Here is a 27,500-nt window from a genome sequence, read left to right as displayed (position 1 = left end):
TTATATTCATATTTATATAATAGTATTATTATATTACTAGCATAATATATTATAATTAATTATAATATAACAAACATAATATATTATAATTATATTATTAGTACAATGCAATATAATTGTATTATTAATATAGTAAACTATAATCATAATGTTAATATATAAAATCTTAGCATGTATAATGCTAATATATACAATCTCTTCTCCTTCATGCTTTTCGTTCCGGAATATATTTTAAGATTACATTTTTCACGTCTCGAAACACATTGGTAACTTCTCGAAATATTTTGTTTATTTTCTTATGCAGGAAAAGCTGCAGAGAATTCCAAAACGAAAATATCCTTCCGTCGAATATATAAAATTTTTGATAATCGATAAAAAACAAATATAAAACTGAGGAAAAATGATAGTATTTACATGATCTCCGTATATTTTTCTTCCTTTCGAAGATAATAGAGATATTCAGAATAAAATGTCCGAACACATATCATTTAAATATACCACTTTATTATTTTTTTTTTTTGAGAACATCGAAATATTTCGAATAGAAATTGTTTGATCTTCTAGATAAAATACATAAACTTCAAAAATCGTTCTGAAACCGCTCGTTTGAGATTAATAATAATTTTTTTTTTTTTCTACGAGCTATTTTCAATAGCTCGTAGAAAAAAAAAAACAAGAAAATAAAAAAAGAAAATCATTTTCATCTTCAAAAGATGATACGATACACATGGTAATTTTCTTTTCCAGATACATAAGATATTTGAATCAATATTATTAATCAACATTTAAAAATTATTCTGAAATAAATCGTTTGAATTAATGATTAATTGTTTTTTTAATTTTATTTTCAATGATTTTCATAATTGAGTATTAAAATCTATTATGTACAAATAACTTTTACTCGAGAAACTTCGTTCTATTATATACATATAAAAAAAAAAAAAATAATAATAATTATTATTATTATTATAAAGTAAGTGTTCGAAAATTCTATCAAAATTCTATTTCATTTTTCTTTGTTCTATAATATCAAATAAGGTAATCGACCTATTTCAGGTTTCCAACCATCAAATATTGTTTCCATTTGAGGAATCTTGATCTCCGAGAATTTAGGTTATATTCTCCGAATTTTGAATTCCACTCGATTGGTAATACGCAGAAGCAAAACAATGATGAACTGTCTTTCTCAATGACTTCACGAAATTATTCTTTTGTTATACACGTATGTGTACATATGCATACCCATACATACACATCATACACACCCACACACACATATACCAGAGACAGAGAGAAAGAGAGAGACACGCATATAACAGTCCAGTAGTACTTCGACATATCGAAATAGCTCATATAACATAAAATGTGTATCAAAATGACAGGTAGCTCTCCTGCGTAACTCTCCAAAGGAATATATTACTCAATTAAGAATTCAAATAAGAATCTTTAAGTATGGCAAATATCTACATATATAATATATACACGTATATATACGTTTATCTACTATAAAAAGTATTGGATTTTTAATTTGAGTACTAATATCAAAATTAAGTTAGTAATATAACCTATAAATATAACCTATAGTAACATAACCTATAACCTATAAATGTTAATAAACTTTTCCGTTTTCAGTCGATTTATATGCGTATTCATGATTTCTAACGTTCATGATAATAATTAAATTATATGTTTTGTATTAATTATAATGTATAATGTATGTGTGCGTGTATATATATATTGTGTATATATATATTTGTGAATATATATATTGTGAATATATATTGTGAATATATATATATAAGAATTATCCATTTTCATACTTGAGCATCCACTGTTTTGTTTTGTTAGGAATATATCTTGATCCGAATTGTAGTTGATCCAAATGTCATATTATTATCGAGTTCATAAATTATAACAGGAGGATAAAATAAAGATTATTACTTCATCCGCAATCTTTAGTAAATAAGGCTGTACATATTCTTCATTTTCCTCTAACCTAATTTTCTCAACTAAAAAACTTTGTGGATAAGATCTTGAACTTAGCAAAGTACCGGTGATTTAGATTGCCTCATTGCTAACAAATCTAATTTTGGATATAACTACAATCTCATCCAAGACACTCTGAATAGTAGACAAACTTTTAGAGCCATGAGTGATTTCTTTTGCCAATTTTATCGACTCATCATGATATAAGCTTACTTTGTTCATTAATCATTTAATTACTGAGAGCCGTAAAATTGATCTTTAGCTTTTCATAACTTTTCCTCGCTGATCTAAAAAAAGACACACCATTTCAGAGCCCTAAGATAAGAATTGACCATCACTGAATAAGGGTAAAGATATCTAGCAATATGTTTTGTCACATCATTCATTTCATATTTTCTCATCAATGAGAAGATTTTGTCTATTGCGAACCATAAACTTTTAGTTTTAACACAATCTAATTAAGGGATTTATAAATCAGCCTGTCCTAGATAATTCACAGCATCTGGATATTTCAGAGTATAAGAAAGATGAGTTAAGAATTCATCGGTTATGTTTTCCTTTACCTCTTGAGAATTTGCTAACATAAATGGTAAAATCTTTTAGAATAGTGATGATAGATTCAACAATGCGTCGGCATTAAATTATGCCATTTTAACCGTGGGTGCAAGGATTTTGATTCCAAAGAAATCAAAGATTCTAATAATACATCTCTTGAAATGTAATCTTTAAATGCTCCATGCGACGACTGTCATAATATTACTTAGAGCAACTATTTATTTTTTAGTTATGGCACTTATTTTGTATGGTACTAGTTTTGTTATTTGGCATTAGTTTATATTTAGTTATGGTTAGCTATTATCATTAGATCAGAGTATCGTTTCTTTTTAGAGAGAAGCTGATATTTATGTGACATGAAAGTTGTCCATCCAAATATATTATCATCCTTTTAATGATATTTATTTAATTCCTTAAAAACAAAAAAAATATATGTATATATATATTTTTAAATGTAGAAATTAAATTTTCTTAATTTTACATTAACAATTTTCAATAATTGATTAATAATTTTTGTGTTAATTTTTAAATCTCTTATGATATCAAAACGCTTACTGGATATTTCGATTATACGTTTAACGAGAATCGTACGATGAAGAATATGCAGGAGCGTGAATAAAACTATCAGAAAAGTTCACGATTGCAGACCAAAGGTTAGGATAATTCTCCTTGGCTTCTAATCGGACAATCGACGATGCGGAGCGTACGATTGATTCAATAACGAGGAAATGTGTCTTATGATTTTGTATTTTATAAATTATTCGATCGTGTATTTATGTATATAAAAGAAGAAAAGAAGAAACAAGTAAAATATAACAAAATAAAATAAATACAAAATAAAAAACTCACCGTATAGGCGATAGTGTTGTTAGGTTGAGAAATGCGACCATGCTTTTTTTCCTGCGACGTAGAACCATCTTTGCTCTCATTATCAGAATCTGAAATATACATAAAAAAATAAATTATTATTATTATTATTATTATTATTATTATTATTATTATTATTATCATTATTAATATTAATATTATTATTATTGTTATTATTATTAATATTATTATTATCATTATTAATATTAATATTATTATTATTATTATTATTATTATTATTATTATTATTATTATTATTATTACTATTATTATTATCATCATTATTAATATTATTATTATCATTATCATCATCATCATCATTGTGTTATATTTTCGCACATGTTTGAAATAAATTACCTGAATGAAACTATTTAATATTTTCTTTTACAATAAACTTTTAATTTTTTCGTATAAAATAACAAAAAGAAAAAAAAAATATATATATATATATATATATATATATATCAAGAAAAAACAAATTCTTTCTTTCGTATAGAATTATTAAAAATCATCGTTCATTTTAAAAGGAAAATTATTGTAGATATAATAAACGAGCAAACGTTTAAAATCAACAACACGTGATTTTCTGAGTGTTACTACTGATCTTGATAAACAATTGACGGTTGCTTTTAACGATCATCAATTCGATCGCCTTCGTTGTTCTCTTTCATTTGATGTATTTTTTTGTCACGTGTTAAACGATATATATATATATATATATATATATATATATATACTCGTATAAAACAATCCTAGAAATTGTGCGACGACAGGGGTTCATAGAAATAATACGTATTTAACGAAATAACTGTAATTTTACTTACATATGTATATATAAAATTATTTACAGACTGTTAAATATATCGATATAAAATACGCATCGCAAATGATCGGACAAATATATTCATAAATCATTTCATTATTGCTAATTTACCTTTTCTTTTTGCTTTTTTTCTTTTTCTCTTTTCAAATTCAAAATGAATGGATTTGTATGCGGCCACTATTGCTTTTTTTCTTTTACTTTTTTTTTTTATTTTTCTTTTCTTTTCTCTTTCAATTCCGTAACAAGATTTATAAACGAATCGACAAATGATACAAAACAAAACGATTAAATCTAACAAACGCGCGTATTACTATGAGAACTTAAAAGAAGAACTTAAAAGAGAAAAAAGAAAAAAAGAACGAAAAATGAAAATATAAAAAAGAAAAACGTTAATATCTAAGCGATATGTAATGATTTAGAGAAGAACGAGATATCTTTTTTTTTTTTTGCATCCTCAGCATACCTGCAATAGAAGGAGAGTACTGAAGTGTTCGCAAATGAAGCTCTGGATCTCCTTCAACGACGTAGTAGACGACATAATCTCCAATTTGTTTTTCATAAATACGAACATTATTCGGCAAGTAATCCTTAGATTCATCAGAATTTAACATTTTTGTATTTTTGCAATTCTTCCTTATCGAAAAAACGCAACACGATACGAAACGACGTTACATGGATTAAAACATTTCTTTTAATCTTATTTTTCTTCTTCTTTCTAATTATTATTATTTTCAAGAACTTAATTTTGTTTCGTTAACGAATCACACACTAATAATCACGCACAAAAAAAAAAAGAAAAGAAAAAAGGAAAAGAGAAAAGTACAAAGAACACTTGAAATAATATTGAACAAATTCATTGAAGTTTATAACACTTACATCAACCTAACCTTTTTTTTTAATTTATCCATTTGAACTAACCTCGGAACCTATCAATGAAAATGAATTTTTTTGAATGCCGCTAATTAAATTTTCTTTCTTTCTTATTTTACTAATCAGGTAATGTTTCGCCGGAGAATATATAGGAATTTATTTGCGATAGAAACGACTGATGTGCGTATATACACACCACACACACACACACACACATATATATATATATATATATACCACATAGATTAATATCGACGCGACAAGTCTACAGATAAAAAAAATCAAACAAAAGAAGGAAAAAATCTCGCGGCTAACTGTCACGTCGAAATAAAAATATGGTAAGTGTGTGTGTGTGTGTGTGTGTACATATTTATATATATATATATACACAATGCATTGAATATAACATATATACGTGTGTATATATATGTTATATTCAATGGATTAAAGATTCGTGTTTAAAAAATAAACGAACTTAGACAAATTCGTAGCCGATAGAAGAATATTTTGTTATGACAAGTTGACAGGGAGATTGATGATTTTGAGAAAAAAAAAAAAGAGAAAGAAAAAAAGAAAAAAAAATTATAAAGATTATTTCTATAAAGGATATTAATGAAAATTTGATAAACGTGAAATAATTCAAACAAATTCAATGATCGTCGCGTAAAAAAAAAATAAGCGGTCTTGTGAGACGACAACGAAGAGAAAGAAGAAATAAGAAAAAGGAAAACGAAAGAAAGCGTTGAAACAAAAAAGAAAAGAATTTATAAACGCTAACCGTGAACACAAAAAAGGTAAAAAAAAAAGAAGAAAAAAGGAAAGAAAAAGGATCAATTAGGATAAAATTATACTCGACATCCTCAATCGTTGTCAAATACGATATCATTATACGATACTCGTTCGTAAGAGAAAAATAATTGTATAGTTTATAGATAAAATTATTTTTTTTCTCATAAGAGAAAAATAATTGTATAGTTTATACATCTCAATACGTTTTTTAATAACGCGGAATAATGGAGAGAAGATGGCAAAAGGGTGGGAGGAAAACTACACAAAAAGAGATCGAAAAAGGCTGAATTGTACCTGGCTGGCTCGATCATAATAAAAACGACGAACCACTTTCTACTTATATTCCCTTCCAGGAAAGTAAAAAAAGAAAAAAAGAAAAAAAAATAATAAAAGGAAAAAGAAAAATAAACGAGTAAGAACATTCGCGATATTCTCTTTTGCCCGCGCATATTCTTTAATTATTATTATTATTTTTTTTTCTTTTTTTATTTTCTTTCTATCTAAACGCGTTTAATAATGAAAAAAGATAAACTATTCTCGTAACTCGAACGTATAGAGGGAGGGAGAGAGAGAAAGACAGAGAGAGAGAGAGAGAGAGAGAGAGAGAGAGAGAGAGAGAGAGAGAGAGAGAGAGAGAGAGAGAGAGAGATGTGAGAAGTGAGATGCGTTAAAGCCTACTTCTCACGTGACGACTAGTCGAAGGACAATTTGATTCGTTGAAAAGAGAAACTTATCGTCTATTGGCTCTCTCACGAAATCGTATATAAAGCCGATAAAACTTGTTTCTTTGTATTTATCGTAAGATTTGTGTTAGATTAGATATAAGAAAGAAAATGTATTATGCTTTGCTTCCTCATACTTCTTCCTTATTATTTATTTCTTTATTCTTTTCTCTCTCTCTCTCTCAATCTCTCTCTCTCTCTCTCTCTCTCTCAATCTCTCTCTCTCTCTCTCTCTCTCTCTCTCTCTCTCTCTATCTATCTTTCTCTCTTACACACACACTCTCTCTCTCTCTTTCTCTTTTCGAAGAAACATTTAAGGTTCGTACCGTATTCTCACTCTTTGATTTTTGAAGTCACATAATCGCGATTGTTAATAACGAAACAGGAATGAAAATGTTCGCGAATCGAAAGTCAACGTATGTAACAACGACGACGACGATAACGACACAACACGACACGACGACGACGACGCAACTATAATAACAATACACTCATGCGACTATCTCGAGCGTTCGCCAATGACTGACGTTCGTTACTCTTGAAGCGGCCATATTTAATATGTCACACGTCATAGAAGGTGCGATGAGTTAATTTAGTGTATTATTCTTATTATTATTCTTCTTCTTCTTCTTATTATTATTATTATTATTATTATTATTATTATCATCATCATCATTAGTAATAGTAGTAGTAATAGTAGTAATTTATTTATTTCTTTTCTTCTTCTTCTTCTTAACGTCTTACAGATAAACATTTGCATTGCTTAGTATGACGAATTTGAGATGGTAAGGTTTATTAAGTCGTCGTACGAACATATCGTGTTTCTTTGTATCTGTGTATCTGTACGTACTACTGTTGATGATTATATGTAATACGATTATATGTAATAAGAATCGGATCAGAATTGAAATTATTCATAAGAATGCATTTGAGATGGAAATATATATGTATGTGTGCGTGTGTGTGAATATATATATATATATGCGTTTGTTTAACTACAAGCGTCATCAATTTTTTTTATTTTTATTTTTATCAAATGATTTAAGTTTTCTTTCATTCATATAATATCTATGATAAGAATATACATTATTTTATAAGAACGATCGAAAAAATATTAATTTCGTTTTAAAATCGACGGAATATACACACACACACAAACATATATATATATATATAAATTTTTGTTAGAATTGTCATGAAAACTTTAACACGTTTTTTTGTCTTTTTATTTTAGTTTCCATTTCTTTTTTCTGTAAATGTTGCAAATAAAGAAAGAATATTAATTAGACAGAGCTTCCATATCACAGTTGAAATTTTTTATCAAAGTTAAGATTTATGTTCTCGTTTATATCGATGTCGCTTAGCGAAGGAACGATTTGAAAAAAAAGATTAATAGGAACATTTTTAAATTTAAAGTATAGACGTGTATTTATATACGTATGTACTAAGTATTGATAATGTAAAGTGCTAACGTAAGAATGTATCATTAACGTTCCAACAAAATATAATTGTAAATGAGATTATCTAAATATTTTTATTTTCAAAAATAAAAGTTATATATGTATGTATATACGTATGTATGTATATACGTATGTATGCATATATATATATATATATGCATATATACAGGATATACGTTCCTATGTACAAGAAAGATTAGTTAGTTTTAGTCGACTACAAAGTGTATGTAAACAATTTTTTTTTTTTACTTGTGATCTTTTCGAGTTATAAAAGTTAACATATTTTTTTTCTTTACATCATTTTTCTTCATATTTATATAGTAATGATTATTTTAAATCAAAATCATATATATATATATATATATGAATCATTCAAATATATTACTTATATAGTTTACAGATATATAAATTAATATAACATAACTTCAATAATATAAAATAATTCCAAGTATCAAAGTCATATATACTAAAAAAAAAATTGATAGTATGTGTCATTTATCAGATAATCGATATCTTAAGCGCAAAAAATAATTAGTATTTTATAGGTAACTTTGAGAAACAATCGTTGGACTACATAATATTTTGAAATCAATTATGTCGTACATGAACATTGACCTTGACAAAGACGTTCACTTGTATACTTGATTTGTAAATAATGTATTTCTATATAACACGGAGTAGGTATTACAGTGAAATATGAATTTGTTGATCATTCGTTAAGGTGCCAGTTATCTTGCAAATCGTACATAGTAAACAATTTTTTACTAGATATCAATTTGATATCAGCGTTTAATTACTGTTACATAAGTATATAAAAAAGAAATTATAGATAAAAAAAACTATTAAAAAAAAAAAATAATAAAAAAGATAAAAAAAAATAAAAAAAATAAAAAATAAAAAGAGAAATAAAAAAAAGTAAAAAAAAATTAAAAGGAAAATAAAATAACATGCACATTGTAGAGATGCCGATTTGGAGAGGTGCACATTTTGTTTTAATAAATTCTCATATAACCAATCGGTAACGTGATATTTGCTGACGGATATTTACAAATGGACACCCTATGTATGTATATATATATATATATATATATATATATATATATATATATATATATATATATACTTCAGGGTAAACATATAAAGTCGTATAAAGTAAGAATTCTTTTCTTTTTCTTTTATCTTTCTTTCTTTTTTTTTTTTTATTGGTCACATTCTCCATGATGATGTAATCTAATAAATGTAGACCTATTTAGAAATATAAAAGCCACTTTGTGCCGATTAGTCAATTATAGGTGTACCACGCCTACGTAATACGTCTAATTGGCGTTTGAGAAACAAAATTAAATATACGAATAACAAAATAAAAAAAAAATAAATTAATACATAAAATGACAATAAAAAATTAAATAAATAAAAAGAAAACGAACATAATCCTAAATACGACCTTAAAGATCTTAATAATTTTGTTTTCAATTAATTCGATTGCAATTATTCGATCGTAATTATTCGAATGTAAAGTCTTACGTTGAAATTGATGTATACATTTTTAGTGGGTTTAATAACTTCGATAAAATACGATTAAAAACGATCAAATTCAAACATCGAAAATTTGTTATCGTCGTGCGAATAATGTAATATAAGTACTTACATTTTCATTCAAGTTCGTTGCGTGATCGTTACAACTTACAATAAATTGAACAATACGTCCTAATTAAGCGTTTTTCGTTTCAGTAATAATTTGTATGACACATGCGCATGCCGCATTGAATGAACGGAATTTGTAACAATTATTTATTAAATGTCAATTATGTATTCTTCTCCTCGATCGTACGAATTTAATCTATTTATTTTATTATTGTATTTTATTATTATGTAATTTAATTTATTTTATTTTATTTTATTTTATTTTATTCTTTATAGAAATCTGATGAAACAGTATTTGCAATGATTTTTTGGATAAAGACAATGTTGATAAGTAAATATGTGTGAAAAATGTTACGTGTTTTTTAATAAAAATGAAAAATAAATAATACGTTTACTCTTTCATTATATATTATTTTTATACGTGGATTATTAATTATTATTATGTATATGTATTTTATGATTTTATGTAATCTATATATATGTAATATTTTAATAAATATAATTACTATTTTTATATAAACAATTATTATATTCAGATTATTATTATATATAATATTATTATTATAATATATATATATATATATATATATATATATATATATATATATATATATAAAGATTACCTATATATAAAAATAGTAAAATTTACATTATATATACATATATATATATATACATATATATATATACATATATATAAAATATATATTATCTATTATCTATACCTGTAGATAATTTATATACATGATACATATATAAAAATAGTAAAATAAATATTATATTATTTGTATACACATATATATACATAGATTATGCAAAAAATAGTATAATAGCAAAATATTTTCTTTCATTTAATTATTCATCTTTTTCATTCAAACTGTCATTAACTCAGAGATGATTAAATTAATAAAATTTTTCCGTGTAAAATCTAATGGTCTAAAATTTAAAAATTCGATATAAATCAAATCGTAAGAAACAAATCAAGATTCGAGTATACCTCAGCGATCGTTCTTTACGATTGATGAAAAACATTAGGTATTAGAAGATATATCTAACATTACGTTACTTTGACATCAAGTTATTATGATAATCGTTTTCGATAATTAATTACTCGTTAAAATATGTCGACATTAGCGTCATATGTAACATTTCTATCGAATATATAACTTATCTTCTAATCTTATCTAATATTAGAAAGGATCATTGATGATCATTATTTTATTTTATTAAAATTAAACGTCGAATCATTATCGCATGTAAATGTAAAATAAATAAAAATTTCATTCGAATGATATTCAGATTTCTAAAAGATTTTGAAAATTTTCTTTTATGAAAACAAAAATCGAATAAAATTTTGATTGAATGCTTCTTTTTATATTATCAACGATACTTTTTCAAACGAGTTTAACGATGTTTCCTATACAACAATGATCGAATATTTTTATTTCTTTTTTTTTTTTTATATCAATCACGATCGATATAAAATGAATGAATTATAACGAATGATTTATATCAATTGTTTTTTGTGTAAAAAATTTCGTATAAAAGAACATTGTCTTGCACATAAAAGCACAAAATTCGCATTTATTTCTCCCATTTTTCTTTTTCTTTTTTTCTCAGTATAATATCAACGAACGTTTAACAATGTTTCAAGATAATGTCGGATAAAACCATGAACAATGAAGAATAAGTTGGCAAGGCTCAAAGAAACTTGGCCGATTTCGTAAATCTTTCGTTTTATTGGGTCAATTGCACGATTCTCGTCTATGCAAGTACACACACACACACATATATATGCATATATATATACATATATATATATAAATATATATAGATAGATAGATACGTGTTGCACTTACATACTTACGATTTCCTAAGCGTTTTTATGTGGTATAAATAATATAATTATATGAAAATAAAAATCGTATGAATATACGGGAGTGGATATAACGATCTATACACATTATATATATGTTGTATGTGTATAAATACAAACACACACACACACAAATCGTTTAATCAAATGGAATAATCGCGATATCCCGATAGAAAGGAGCATGGCGTCCGTGCTACTTTAAGAAAGTAAGTCAATGTAATTCGTTGGATTTGTAAGGTTGTATAGCCGTTAAATAGCCGTGATCTCGAGACCTTCGTTTTAGTCTTGATATCTCGTTACAAGGGCAACCTCTAATTCATTTTTTATTCGTTACCTTCTAATTCAATGCTGATGCTTCCGTCTTTTCATAGAGACATTTTAATGTGAAGTAATTTGAATACTATTTAAAACATATCGATTATCATATATTTCGATATTTTTGACTTAATTTTCGATTTTTAAAACCATTCAACTATAAAAAAATCCGATATATAGATTCTAAATATAGATATAGTTTTAGATATAAAAATTTAATATATATATATATATATATATATATATATATATATATATGTATGTATATGTGTATATATGGATATTTTTTTATATGTACATCTTCTTAATATATTAAAACAAATTTCACAATTTTACGTTCAAAAATATTTTTAAAATGCGAAATAAAACATTCTTTCGGTTTAATCGAATATTTAGTTTTTTTTTTTACAAAACACTCAGTATTTTTTGTTTGTTCGTTAATTAGATATTTTAATGGATTATCTTCTAAAAACTTATTGAATAAATATTGATCTGAAGTTAATAATTAACGAGTTAATTGATTTCGTTTTTTATAAACCGTGTCTCATATTAATAATGATGATATTAATAAATAAAATAAAGTGGGTTTATTTCTTTAGACGTTGTTTTAGTTTAATAATAAAAAAAAATAATAATAATAATAATGAAGAAAGATTAATGAGGATAATTATTGTTTTGTTTAAAAATAATTTGAAAGAATTTGAATAAAATATACTCTAATTATTGTAATAGATTTTTTTTTTCTAAACTACAATGTTAAAGAGAAATATTTTAAATTTGAATAGATAAATAATTATCGATATTATATCAATTATTTATTAATTCATAGATAAGTAAATAAATTAATTATTAATTTAGTAGACAAAATTTTTGTTAAAAATATCGATATTTAATTATTGATCAAGTCATATTAAACAGTATCAAAATTAATGTAATAATAATATGATTCATGAATTGAATTAATGAACGAATAAAAAAAATTATTCATAAGTATGTTTAATTTTATTTTGAAGATTGATTTGATTTAAGATTGATCGATCGATACGTCAATCGATAGAAATTAAAATTAAAGTCTCACCTTTTGATAGCTTGTCGACGGATTCGAATCTTCCTTCGACCTTGTTCCTCAAAGTATCCAAATCGAATGGCGCTGTGAATCCGTGATCCACGCTACGGCTTTTACTCCTGTAAAGATTCCAACGACAAATATATTAGATAAGAATACTCATTTTAATTATTATAGAATTTATAAGAGATATTAACACAAATATATTGCCCCATATCGTCGTTGAAAGAAGCTTCGAACGTTGGAAGAAATATTTAAATGACTGATCAAAAACGTTCGTTTTTTTTTGGTATTCTTTTTTTTTATTGCTTTTATCTTCTACACAGGAATCATTAGATATATAAACGACAATGAATATCTAGCTGTAAAACTAACATATAAGATGCAGCTTGACATGCACTATTTTTTATATGCTATGTATATATGCAAATACGTATATTTGTATGACTATGTCTGTGTGTGATGTATAAATGCCGTCGTCATAGATAATAACAAGAAAAAGGAAAAATAATAATTTAAAAAATAAAAGAGACTCTAGAAAGGATTTCTTCTGTTTTCTTTAATTTTTAACAGAAAATTTCCATTTTAAAATTAAAGAGATCGATAATCAATCGTATAATTTATTCTCAATTAGGATTAGAAATGCGTAATTTATTAATTTAAAGAAAACATTTTTTATATGTTTCTTTTTTATTGTTTTCGAATAAATAAATGATAATTAGCGAAAAAATTAAAAACACCAAAATGACTAGTGTGGAATTAAAAAAAGTTTTTTCAAAATTTTATATTTATGAGAAAAAAGAAAGGTAAAAGAAAAAGAAAGAAATCAATTCGTTTTCGAACGATGGCATGATGTTTTGCTCAATGGACAAAAATCCAAAATTGCAAGTATAAAATTTGAAATATCTTTAGATCGTAGAAATATTAATAACGAAAAGTAAATAATTCGTAATATTATTTATTTATAATTTTTATTAAATATATTAATCTGTTGTTTAAATTGAAGCGTATAATTTAATGCAATAATTGATGTATTTTTTTCAATATAATTTTATTGAACATAATTTTAATTTCATAAAATATAATTTTTAAAATATATAATAGAACATATTTTCAATATAATTTTATAGAATATAGTTTCAATATGAATTCTTTTAATTATTTTTTATTTTTTTTATTTTTTTTATTTTTTTTATTTTTTTTTAATATAAAATTTGTATAAACTTGGAAGTGTCATTTAAAACAAAAAAGTATTAAAAAATATTCATGATTATTTTTCTTTTTTTTTTTTTAATACTAATGTTGAATACATCGAATTATTTGTTAATGTCAAATTTATTTGTCCGAATTTCCATTTTTTTGTCGTTTTGATAATTTTATTTTAATATTTTTCTTTCATTCTTTTTTCTTTTTCTTTTTTTCTTATTGATGTAACAAATAAACGTAACTTCTTTCATGTTTTGACATTTGCGAACTACGCAATATATAATTAATTATGAAAATAAATAAATAAATAAATAAATAAATAAATAAATAAATAAATAAATAAATAAATAAATAAATAAATAAATAAATAAATAAATAAATAAATAAATAAATAAATAAATAAACGAACGAATTGTACTGCTTTTTTTTTGGTTACGAATATCTATTAATGCGAAACACTATGGATCGATGAAAGCTCTTGTTACGATGTTACATACGTACCTGGTGTAAGTCCCTATAAGACTCTCCGTAGATCTCGAATGTGTGACATCTTGGGACATTCGCCTGGACCTAATGTGTAACAAACAATCCAAAACAAGGCCAATAAGAATACATGCAGTCTACATGCAGTGGAGCTTAAAAAATGATAAGATTAAAAATGATTGAGCAAAAATTGAGAAAAGAGAGAAAAGGAAATAAACGAAAGTAAAAATAAGAAAAAAAAACAGTTGAAATAAAAATAAGTTTACGAAAAGAAAAGAAAAGAAAAAAGAAAATGAATATAAAAATGAGAAAAAGAACAAAAATAATGATGAAAAACAATATTTTATTCGAAGAATCGATCCCTTTTCTTTTTTTTCTTTTTTTTATTAAATAATAATAATAATTTATAATAATAACAAAATATATATATATACAGTTTCTTTTATTAATAATAATTATAATATCAATAATAATAACAATGGGAAGAACAATTTTTTCACAAATCATGTAAAAGACATTACACAAATATGGACTATCGTTCTCTGAAGCGAGAAAGCATTAGAAATAAAAAAAAAAAAAAATAAAAGAAAAAGAAAAAGAATAAAAAACAAAAATTCAAAAATAACAATAAACATTTCAAAAAACACAAAGGCGTAGGCTTCAAAAAGCGTGCGGCGTTCTTAAAATCGTTATTACGCAAAAAACAATCGATATGCAAAATAAAATTTTGCAGGTGGCGCGGGTATGAGGAAGGCGAGAAAAGAAAAAAAAGCATGTTTTAAAAAATTATCAAATAAATTATCCGTATTTCTGTTATTTTTTTCTTTTTTTTTTTTGTTTCGTAAACAATAACTTCGTAACTTTTCTATTCCTTTTTATTTCTTTTCCTCTCCTTTTTTTTTTTGAAATAACATAGAAAAAAATATCTAAATTATTGCGTAATAATATTATATTATTATAAGTTTGGTCATACGTATCCAATATAATTATTTTCGAATAAATAAAAATATATTTTACGAGTAAAATTACTGCGAATAAATAAAACAAATAAATAAACAAATAAAATAATATCATGTAATATTTTTTCTCATCAACGTTTTATTTATTACATACTTTCGTCGGATAAATATTGCAAATATGTCATTTTTTAGGTTTTTTTCTTTTTGTTGATTTCGTTTCTTTTCTTTTCTTTTCTTTTTTTTTTTCTTTATTCTTCTCTTTTAACGGTTGAACGCAACGAAACGTTTCTTTCGGCAGATTAATTATCTTCCGGTAGGAAGTGAAAAGCGTTTACCGTGAATGCATTCTCCAACATTCACCCCACCTTAACCATCATCACAACAACTCCCACTTCCACTCGTTCAACTCCATTTTCATCATCGCGTTTTTGTTTGCCACATCGAATGTGTCAGGGAGAATTTACGATTCTCGAAAGATAATTCATCATTTTTTTTCTTTCACCCCCTTTCGCCCACTGACCCCCCCCCCCCATAAAATCGAACATTTAACAAAAACATTGAAAATCTTTTAATCTATCATATCTTACTAATTCTTTTGTTCTAAACAGAATGTTTATAATATATTAGAAATAGAATATGATGGCGTATAAAGAATCTATTAAAGATTTTAATCGTAGTTGCGAACAAAGTGACGATAGATTCGAAATAACCATTATAATTAAGAATAATAATCATATGAAGTTTTCTAATGAAAAAATTATTTCAAAAAATTGTTTTACACAGATTGTTACATACAAGCTTATTCGAAATACGATATTATAAAAGTTAACAGTCCTATCCAGATTTATTTGAATACAATCCTTGACTCTTTAAACGTGCACGCGTATTAATTGTAACATATTAAATTTTCCAATCAATATGCGATAATTAATTGTACGCATTGTACGTAATAATTATAACACATGAAAATAAAGGAATATAAAAAAAGAAAAAAACTTTAACTGTCCCTTTAATTAATTCATTATATGGGGTTGATCAATATAATTGATATAGGAATTTTCAATTAAAAAAAAAAAAAAAAAAAAAATACTAGTATTATTTATTTACATCTGAAATATTAGAAAATATTTCACTGAACAAATTTCTTTCTATAGCGTTGATTTTATTTAGTTTTATTTAGATATAAAATACTCCATATTTTCAATAAAGAATATTCTATACTGTTATTTATTTATTAACTTTATACATTCATTCATTCATTCATTCGTTCATACATGCATACATATTATATATACGCATGTACATATACATACATAGATGTATGCACATATCATCTATAACGTTGCACTTTCTCTAGCGATTGTGTGATAACTCTATTGAAATGTTAACAATATTGCAACGACCTATTCAAAGAACTATAATTGTATGTATTTCATGTGACAATTAGAAAACAAAAAATAATAATAATAATAATAATAAAAAAAAAAAGAAAAAAGAAATTAATTGTTCCTTTAGAAAATATGATGTATAAGTTGATCAATACAAGTGATGTAGTCAGAATTTTACTAGTATTGTTCATTTAGATATAAAATATTAGAGAATGTTCCACTAAACAAAATTTTTTCTATAACCTTATTTTTATTCATAGATATAAAATACTAAAGATATAAAACATTAAAAATAAACAATTTAAAAATTGTGCGATTATATTTATTGTTCAATAAAATGAAGTCATAGAAATTTATTTTTCTATCGTTTTATAAAAATCTTTACATTGCGTATAAAACAGTTATCGCTGTCGGTAAGGGAAAAAAAAAGAAAATAAAGTAAATTACAGAATTCGTTCTTACCGATTCGAACAATAGATAAATAAGGAGAGAATGTTAAAAGAGGAAAACATTAAAAAGTGTTAGTCAAGCTAATTGAAACGGAATAAGTTTACATTTTTATGCTTGAAAGGACGAATGAGAACTCGAAAATCTTTAAGAGATGTGTGTTACGTAGATAAAAATAGGTAAACGATTGGCAATTTGCCATTACTATGAGTAACCTGTTCGTGCAGCACGAGACTTTCGAAATCGCATAAACGCACATACGCGTAATACATAAATATATATATATATAATACATAGATACTATATGTATGTATGTATCTATGTATGTATGTATGTATGTATGTATGTATGTATGTATGTTGTATGCATTTATGTACATATTTATGAAGAGAGGAAATGACTACCGTGAAGATGTTTCCCTCGATTAAAGTAACTAAGAAGTTCTTTGTGCATCCAAGCAAAACAGGTGCTTGGTTTACTCTTATATATGAAAGATTATTTCTAACTAAATTAATTCATTATTTATAACGACATTGATATTTCGTCAGTTTCGTATCATTCGATATACGACTTCGTTCTTATAAATGAATTTTTGTTATCCTTTTTTTTTTTCTTTTTTATTTTATTTCTAGTTCATTTTTATTTCATTTTATTTTATTTTACTTTTTTTATTTTTTGATAATTATATTCCTTATCAGAACCAAGAGTACGATTTCATTGGAAGGTCGAATTCACCGCGTTTCAATTTCACTCGAATCAAATCAATTTCGATTCGAATTAACAAGATATTCCATGGATTTTTTTTCGATTTAAACTTTTTCTTCTTCTTTTTTTTTTTTTTTTTTTTTTTTTTTTTTAATTTTTCATTTCAACATATACCAATCGTTTGTAGTATAGCGAGAATAATAAAATAATAAAATATCGACGATAAAAATGAATAAAATTTTCATACATATACATAATTGTATGTACATATCAGTGTATATGTCGATACATATATACGTATTGATATAAATTTTGCTTGTTATACTATAATAATCAATAAAAAAAAAAATAAATAAATAACATGTATATGTATAATGTAAAATAAGTAACATGTATGTATATATATATATATACATGTTATTTATTTATTTATTTTTATTTTTATTTTTATTTTTATTTCATATATCTATATATACGTACATACATACATACATACAGAATTTTCGATTTAAATCAATCCCTATCGAATATATGTGAAACAAAAAAAAAAAAAAGAAAAGAAGAAAAAAAAAGAAAAAAGGAAAGAAAAAAGAGATACGTTGGGAAATAAAAGTTGAATGGTTTCGACGTGCACGTAACACGAAATAAATTCTTTTTTTTTTTATTCTTTCTTCTTTTTTTTTTTTCTCTCTTTCGATCAACGTATAGAAGATATCAAGGTCAATTTTATTTTACCAAATTAATTCATATATATTTTTTGATTGGGTCGTCATTACGTTTTTAATAATACCTATATACAATACACATGTTAATGCATATACCACGAGATGTACATTCGTATATATATATAAAAAAAAAAGTTTCCATAATTCGACGAACGAGATTAAAATTCGATTTATAAGATAAAATATCGATTCGATTCGTGTCCTCGTAGATAATTGAATTTTAATTGATCGCCGTTAAAACGCGAATACCTGCACAATTCGTTTACTTTGTTCGAAAATTCAAGGGATAAAATGAAATACATTTTAGATTGCAAATGACGATCGCTAATTAATTAATTAATTAAATAATTAATTAATTACTTTCGTAACACTAAGATCGCACAATTTACAATTCGAAAGAGGAAATCCTACGGTGTACTGTTAAGAACTTTTTATTATGGCCGATCGATCGATTCTCAGCCAAGTTATGTGTCTTGTAATTAAAGCTGCACCGCGAAGAGAATAATCGTTTCTTTCGTTAGTTGGAAAAGAAAACTGGAGAAAGTAATATAAATTACTATGTCGTAATTACGTAGAACCAGATGATTTTATGAAAATGAAATTTCTTTCTCTCTTTTTTCTCTAAAGAAAAAAGAAAAAAAAAATGAAAAAATGAATCGGGTTTAATCAAAAGATTAAATAACAATGCGCAGGTACTTATCCGTTACGGTGATTTGTATTTTGTAATTGTCTTTTTTCAAACGATTTTTTAAAAATAAATATTATCGAATCAACGATTCCTAGAAATAACATTCATTTTTTTTTCTTTATCATTTCTGTTAGATTTTTTTCTTTTTTTCTTCTTTTTTTTTTTTTTTACAGAAAATAAGAGTTTCAATCAAACGAAAGGTAATAGTCATTAAAGGTTAAATAAAAAGGTTAAATAAAAGGACTGTAAGGTTAAAGGTTAAATAGTCATATATTAACATACACTTTGACAGTTTTACCAAAAAGAGAGAAGGATAATTTTTATGATGTGTCTTCTTTTCTTTTTTTTTTAAGCATGTGATTTATTTTATTAATAAAAAATGATTAAATGTATTTATAGCGACGATATACTTCGAGAGATATTTATCGACGAAAAAATTTTAAGAAATCATCCTACTGAAATTAAGCGGAGTCATATTATCAAAAACGAAAAACGAATAAACGAGAAGATCTTAAAGGACATTAAAAAATTAAATAAAACAAAAAAGGTCAATTCTTCACGACGCTGATTTTTAATGTTTTCATTGAATAAAAGAAATATCGATCGATTAAATTTACAATTAAACGATTTCTGTTGGTTTTTAACAATTTAAAAAAAAAAGACAAAAAAAAAAGACAAAACAAAACAATAAAAAAGAAAAGAATAATTATGTTCTACAAAAATAAAATTTTTTTCGGACGACCACGATAATGATACGAGAAAATGATCGTGCCAAATTTCATTCAAATCGTTTTCGTAGATTTCAAAATATCATTGGCACCGATTTGAAAGACGATCGTTTTAAGAAAACAATATTTAAAGTTTAAAGTAAATATTATGCCGAGAACTCGACAAATTTTTCGTATTTTCTGAGAATATTCTTAATGTATAAAACTATCGAATGAAAATATTTAAAGAAGAAAAAAAGATCGATTTCTTTTTTTAATTTATATTTGTAGATGTATATAACTCGTTTAGGTGTTTTTAGCTGTTTTTTTAATTTTTTTTTTTTTGACTTCTTTCACACCGTAGGAATTTTTAAATTACATGCCTTTTTTTATTCTTTGCATTTCGCCCGCAACCTTAACCCAAAACCTTAACACTATAGCGGCTAACTTATTACGGCGTCCGTAATTTGTCTTAATCTTCAAGTTTCATTTTAAAGATAGGCATGCTAATATATCAAGTCGATTTGATTTCATTGTGAAAAGAAAAAAGCACAAAAAAAAAATTGTACGTGATTGATGAAAACTAAGATTAGTTCATAGTTGAATCAGCAGGAAAAGAAAAAAGTGTGCTAATAACATATATTAGTTCCCTATCATTGCGATCATTTTGATATCATGTAGCGAGATGGTGTTATTATTGATGTTATATAAAAAAAGAGAGAAAAGAAAAGAGTAAAAAAAGAAAAACGACAAAATAATTCTTTCAATGTCATTCATTCGTTCATTTTTTGATTTTTCGATCAACAGCATGATACAAGAAACATACAATAAAAGATAGAAATAAAAGAAAAAAGAAAAATTTGTAATAAATTAAGAAACTATTAAAACAAATTAATAAAGCAATTAATTAAAATAAGAATTATTTTGATTTTTACTTTATAATATGTTATTGTGATCTTTGCGATTAGGGGAGGCAATCTGTGTAAAAAAAAAGAAAAAAAAATCAGATAAAAAAAACAAATAAAAGAAACAAAAAAAAATATATAATTTAGTACTACAAAAGGTATAAAATAAAAAATGAGTCCAATTTTTTAAGATTTCTTTTTCCTTTTTTTTTTTTAATTAATTAATTAAAACTACTACTAATTTAATTGCATAACTTTCCTTTCGCAATTTATATCCTAGACGCAATATTATTCTAAATGGAAAAGCGTATTAAAGAAGCAAAAAAAAACAAAGAAAAAAAAATGGAGGTAAGAGATAGATCGTGAAAATGGTTTTTTACTTCAACCGACAACGTGTCACTTACGTTGATGAGATGAGATAAAAAAAAAAAAAGAAAAAAAAATAAAAAACAAAGAAATAAAAAAGAAACGAAAGAAATATTTGCAATAAAAAAATTATTTTGTTAAAGCACCATTATCATTTTTAATTTTATTATATATTATATAAAAGTAATCTAAGTTAAAACGAAAAGGAAAAAAAAATAGAAGAGAATAGAAAGTTTTAAGATTACACACAATATAAAACGGGATGAATTCATTTTTTTTAATTTTTTTTTTTTCATAAATATATATATATACTTATTTTTTTTTTAATTAAAATCATATCCAATTGCGATTTAATATTGTCAAACAAAATTACTGTTACAATACAAATCCCTGACAAGATATTATCTTGTAAAAAAAAGAACAGGAAAAAAGACAGAAGAGAATTAAAGGAGATGAAAAAAGAAGAAAGAACAGAAAAAAAAGAAAAAAGACAGGGGTAAGAGGTGGGTGGGTGGGTTGGTGTGTGTGTGTGCGTGCATGCGAGGAGGTGCAGTATGGGGTAAGGGGGAAAGAGGGAAGATTGAATGCGTAACGCGTTTTCTTTTACGTCGTAGACGATAAGCGTAGGACGAAGGCGAATCAATAAGCTCCGTTTCACGAGCAAGTGCTTTATCTTGTCTCGATAGATATAAATAATAAGACCGATGCGCGTTGCCAATCTATGAATTTCCTCATCCAATAAAAACATCGACACTTTTCTTACGAGTAACTTTAACGCAATTTTTAATGATTTATATGGGGAATGATCGACATAGAAATTTCTAGATTTCGATCGATAGTTCTCTCTCTCTCTCTCTCTCTCTCTCTCTCTCTCTCTCTATCTTTTCTATTTATTTCAAATTTTCATTTTTCTTTTAATTTTTTCTTCATTTTGTTGTCATTTTTGTATTTTCCTTTATTTCCTATTTTTACTTTTTTCTTTTATTTTATTTTCCATTTTTTTTTCTGCCTTTCTTTTTATTTTTTCTTTCCTTTTTTTTTCTTTTTTTTATTTATTTTCTTATTTTTTACGAATGATCGTTTTGGTCAAGCAAAACAACAGAAGACGGTACAGTGCCGAATTTACAACGAGCAACGTTACGGATATTTACGCTGAATGATTTAGTAATGCGTCTGCAGTTACTGCAGTGTCATGGCGATTTGTTTCCTCTGATGTAAGTACTTAGTTACTTACGTGTTCAATTTCGACATCGATTTTCTATGTAGGCAGATAAAGTAGACTCACTAACATATGAATTAATGAAAAATAGTAAACGTAAAAGATGAAGTGTGTCTTTGGATGAAATAATTTTTTCTTTCTTGTTTTCTCTTCCTTTCTTCTTTTTTATAATCATTTAATATTTATTAGCATGAAATTAACGTTTTAATTTTTTCGATATTATATATATATATATATATATATATATATATTTCTTTTTAAGAAAGTATATTTTTGAATAATAACGAAAACGTATTTTAAATAATAAAATGTTCGAAAGAGAGATAATTTAAATATGCAAATGTACGGACAATGAAAGTTCCATATGTTCTTTTTTTTTTATAATAATGATTTTATTGCTTTTTCCTTTCTCCTTCTATTTTGCTTTCTCTTTATCTTTCCTTTTGTAATAATATGGTTTCGTTTGCTCGAATAAACTTAATCTATTTCAATATCAATTTTACGCGTAGGTAAAACAGATAAATTAATGAAAAATAGCAGACGTGAATGATGAAATATGAGATGTAATTATTTGGATGATATAATTTTTTTTCCTTTTATTTTTATAATCATTTAATTAGCACGATATTCATGTTTTAAATTTATCGATTTTATATATATATATATATATATATATATATATATATATACACATACAACGTTTTTTAAGAAAATACGTTTTTGAATAGTAATGGAAACGTATTTTGAATAATAAAATGTTCGAAAGAGAGACAATTTAAATATGCAAATGAATAGGTAATGGAAGTTCTATATTATTTTATAATAATAGCTTTGCCATTTTTTTTTTCAATTTCTTTCTTAATTGTAATAATAGTTTTACATATTACAAACAATAGTTTTTTTTCCTTCAGCTTATTTTCTTTTTTTTTTTTGTAATAATTGTTCCATTGAATTTTCGATTTGCTCCTGCTCTTTCACTTTGGTCTCATCTTTTCTTTTTTTAAATAATCATCAATTCGATTTAATAATAATAATAACAATCATAATAATAATAATAATAATAATAATAATAATAATAACAATAATTAATAATAATAATAATAATATAGATAAATATAATGTTTTCCCGAAATGGATATATGTCCTCGTCAAATGTAGAAGGTTAAATTAAAAATTCTCTCGGCGTACAATGGTAAACGTATGCTAGAGAATTAATTATAAATAACTCGGTATGATAATATATCACGATGGATAGGAGGGGATAAAAGAAAAAAGAAAGAAAAATATCACATTAAATTCGCTTACGATATTAATATGATAATTCCTATATTTTATGTTTTAACCCAATCCGATATAATCTCTACCTCAATACATTTCTTTTATTTATTTCTTCTTCTTTTTTCCTTCTTTCTTTTAATACTTATTATGTGGATAATAATGCGATTTAATTATGATTTTTTTTTTAATTATGATTATACGAATAGTTAAAGAAAAATAAAGAGAATTAAGAAAGAAAAAAAGAAATATATTATTATGATATATTGAATAAAATTAATTGTATACATTTTATAATATTAAAATTACAATAAGGCCTGTTTATTTATTTATTTTTTTTTTTGTTCGAAATGATTTCCTTCATCAGCTTTTTTTTTTTTTGATCAATGACATTTTTGGACATCTCGTATATTTTAATTTTATTTTATTAGATATTACATTGGTATAAAATGATTTTCATATTTAGTATTTATATACACAGACAGACATATAAATAGTATATACATATACTATTTATATATACACGGAAATATTTTTAATGAGTGAAATAAATTTATAAAACTTTTTAATAATTTAATAAATATAAAATAAATAGCAAATAAAAAAAAGGAATAAACAAATAAATATATATTTTATATATATAGGAAAAAAAATGAAATAAAAGTATAATAACCAACTATTATTATAGTAAAAGCTTTAAAACATTCGTCTTATTTATACGTGGACTCGGTCGAAGGATTTGAAAGAAAATAACGTTTTCGTAAATTAAACACATTAACATTAAAAAGCTACTTTAAAATGGATGGGAACGTGTGAATACGGTATAGTCGTAAAAAAAAATGCATCAATAGTTTACATTCAGATCCCATCTCTGTTAATAGATCTCCTTGGTCTTAAAAATTCACTTGTACTACGATTCGAAACCGGTACATAATAGTATTGACAGTAAATAAACAGCACCTTTCTTTTTATTCTTCTTTGTTTCCGTTAACTTTTGCAAATTATATTGCTCCGACGATAGCAACATTACATTACGAAAGAAAAAATAATAATCCAGAACGATTGATAGAAATAAGTTACGTAAACGTATTACATGCTTTTATTAACAATAATTGTTTTGTGAACAGTTATTTTGTTATTATTACAATTTCTGTTTTGTGCATATATATGCATAAACAATTAATAAAAATGAAAATGAAATATATATATATATATATATATATATACATATTTAAATATTATTTATTTATATATTATAATATTATATTCAAGTCACGTGATTTTACTGCGAATTATAAAACAATTTTTTTTTTTCTATATTATACAATTCCTTTCTTTTTTTATCTTTTCCATATAAGAAAGAAAAGTCTTTCAGAAAATTATGAAAATAGTTGAAAAGTGAAGAATATCAAAAAAATTTATATTTCTGCCTGAATCTTTTCTGTGTTAAATTATTATAGTGAGATCATAAAGAAAAGAAAAAGAAAAAATACAAACACACGCACGCGTACAAATATATGATATACATACGTCCCTATATATGTAAATTTACCATATATATATATGTATATATATACATATCTAATCAAAAACAATTACGTGTATCGATAAACCTCACTTACATCATTGCGATTTAATAATAGTAATAATAATAATAATAATAATAATAATACAAAAAGAAAAAGAAAAAGAAAAAGAATAAAGGAAAAACAGAAGAAAAAAGGAAAAACTTATGCACCTACTTCTTTTCCTGATTACTTTAGTCACTTCGTCCAGCCACGTTCAGCTTTCTAACGAATTACATATTTGTATTATAACATGTCGAAAGAGTTGTTTCTTTCTTAACGATGTGTGCATGTACCTATGTATGTATATATATATGTATGTATGTATGTATTTATTTATATACTCCAGAGCTCGATTATGATCCGTGCGTGACTTCGAGCACGCATGCATGATCGTAACGCATGTATGCGGTTACGAACGATCTCTCAGGGCCTTTCTTGTTGTCCCTTTTTATAAGACAGATAACTCTCTCTCTCTCTCTCTCTCTCTCTTTCTCTCTCTCTCTCTCTCTCTCTCTCTCTCTCTCTCTCTCTCTCTCTCTCTCTCTCTCTCTCTCTCTGTACAGACAACTTCCATCGAAAGAGAGAAAGGCGATCGTGCAGTGCACGAGAACCGAGTTGGCCATTTCGAAATATCCTGCAACACCTTCAGCAGTCGATCTTCCTGCAATCGATTATATTACGACTTATGAGTATTCAACAATGAGTATCCGTCATTCGTATCTCTTGCAATGGAGAAATCATTTTTCTTTTTTCTAATATTTTCTTTTCGTTGTTTTTTTTTTCTATTCTTTTCTCTTTCTTTTTTTCATTACACGTTAAATAATAAAAATTAATTAACGATGACATTAACGTAGGCTAATATAATGTAAGCTGATTCAATTAATAATGATTTAACGTAGACAAACAAGTTATACGATCGGAAGGGGTAAAATTTTTTTTCTAGATAATTTAAATCAATGTACTTTTTTTTCTTTTTTTTTTTTCTTATATAGAAATCATCGATCGATTTATATAATGATCTTAAAGCGATAAGAAAAGAAATATCTTTTAGAAATTCTATGAGTGTATTTTCTTTTTATATAAATATCATGGATTAATCTATATAACATAATAATATAACATTGATAATGAAATTGTTGAGAAGAAAAAGAAAATCTTTTAGAATTTCTGTCATTGTCAATTATTTTTTTCTTTTTTTATATAAAAATCATCGATTTATCTATATATAATGATTTTACATTGATAACAAAAGTATTGATAAGAAAAGAAAATAAATTATTTTTTTTTTTGAAAACTGTTGATGTAAATTTTTTTATATAAAACTCGTCGATCGATCCATATAATGATCATACATTGATAAAGGAAATATTGATAAGAGAAAAAGAAACATCTTATAGAAATTCTATAAATATACATTTTTTATATAAAATTATCGATTGATATATATAATGACCTTACATTGATAAAGAAAGTATTGATAAAGAAAAAAATATATTTTTCTAGAAAAAAAATATAAAAATGATCAATTAATCTATATATAAATTTATTTATTTTTAAAATTATTGATTTGCATTAATATGTAATGTCGATATTTTATAGCATATCGTATCTAAACGAAAAAGTATTTTTTATCAACAAATTTTATTATTATTAATTAACCAATTCAATATTATATTATCGTTTATTAACATAGATATAAGCTATTGAAAATTTATGATAGTTTATGTTTTAATTTTTTATTAAGTTTATTATTATAAATAATAATAATATCTTATTATAAATAATAAGAATAATTAATTAATATTACTATATATATATATATATATATATATATAATTTATTATTATAAATAATAAGAATAAATAATTAATATTACTATATAATAT

General features: G+C 24.5%; 1 protein-coding gene across 9 annotated transcripts in view; it reads right to left on the bottom strand.

The window, feature by feature from the left end:
- The window catches only part of mtd (TLD domain-containing protein mustard), a 196,766-nt gene that overhangs the window by 60,481 nt on the left and 108,785 nt on the right, over window positions 1-27,500 (bottom strand). For 5 of the 9 annotated variants that reach the window (XM_085658384.1, XM_035863735.2, XM_085658381.1 and 2 more), the window contains 3 exons: window positions 14,681-14,749; window positions 12,986-13,092; window positions 3,391-3,479 (listed from right to left, as the gene is read on the bottom strand). In XM_085658384.1, the coding sequence (XP_085514510.1) occupies window positions 3,391-3,479; window positions 12,986-13,092; window positions 14,681-14,749 (265 nt within the window). Of the gene's footprint in view, window positions 1-3,390; window positions 3,480-4,694; window positions 4,898-6,938; window positions 7,128-12,985; window positions 13,093-14,680; window positions 14,750-27,500 lie in introns of those variants that run through there. The other 4 variants (XM_085658385.1, XM_085658382.1, XM_085658387.1 and 1 more) reach the window with 3 other exon arrangements.

This window comes from Vespa mandarinia, chromosome 7, assembly GCF_050613455.1.
Source record: "Vespa mandarinia isolate Hongniang chromosome 7, ASM5061345v1, whole genome shotgun sequence".
Taxonomy (NCBI): domain Eukaryota; kingdom Metazoa; phylum Arthropoda; class Insecta; order Hymenoptera; family Vespidae; genus Vespa; species Vespa mandarinia.
This window is presented reverse-complemented; position numbering and strand designations above follow the sequence as displayed.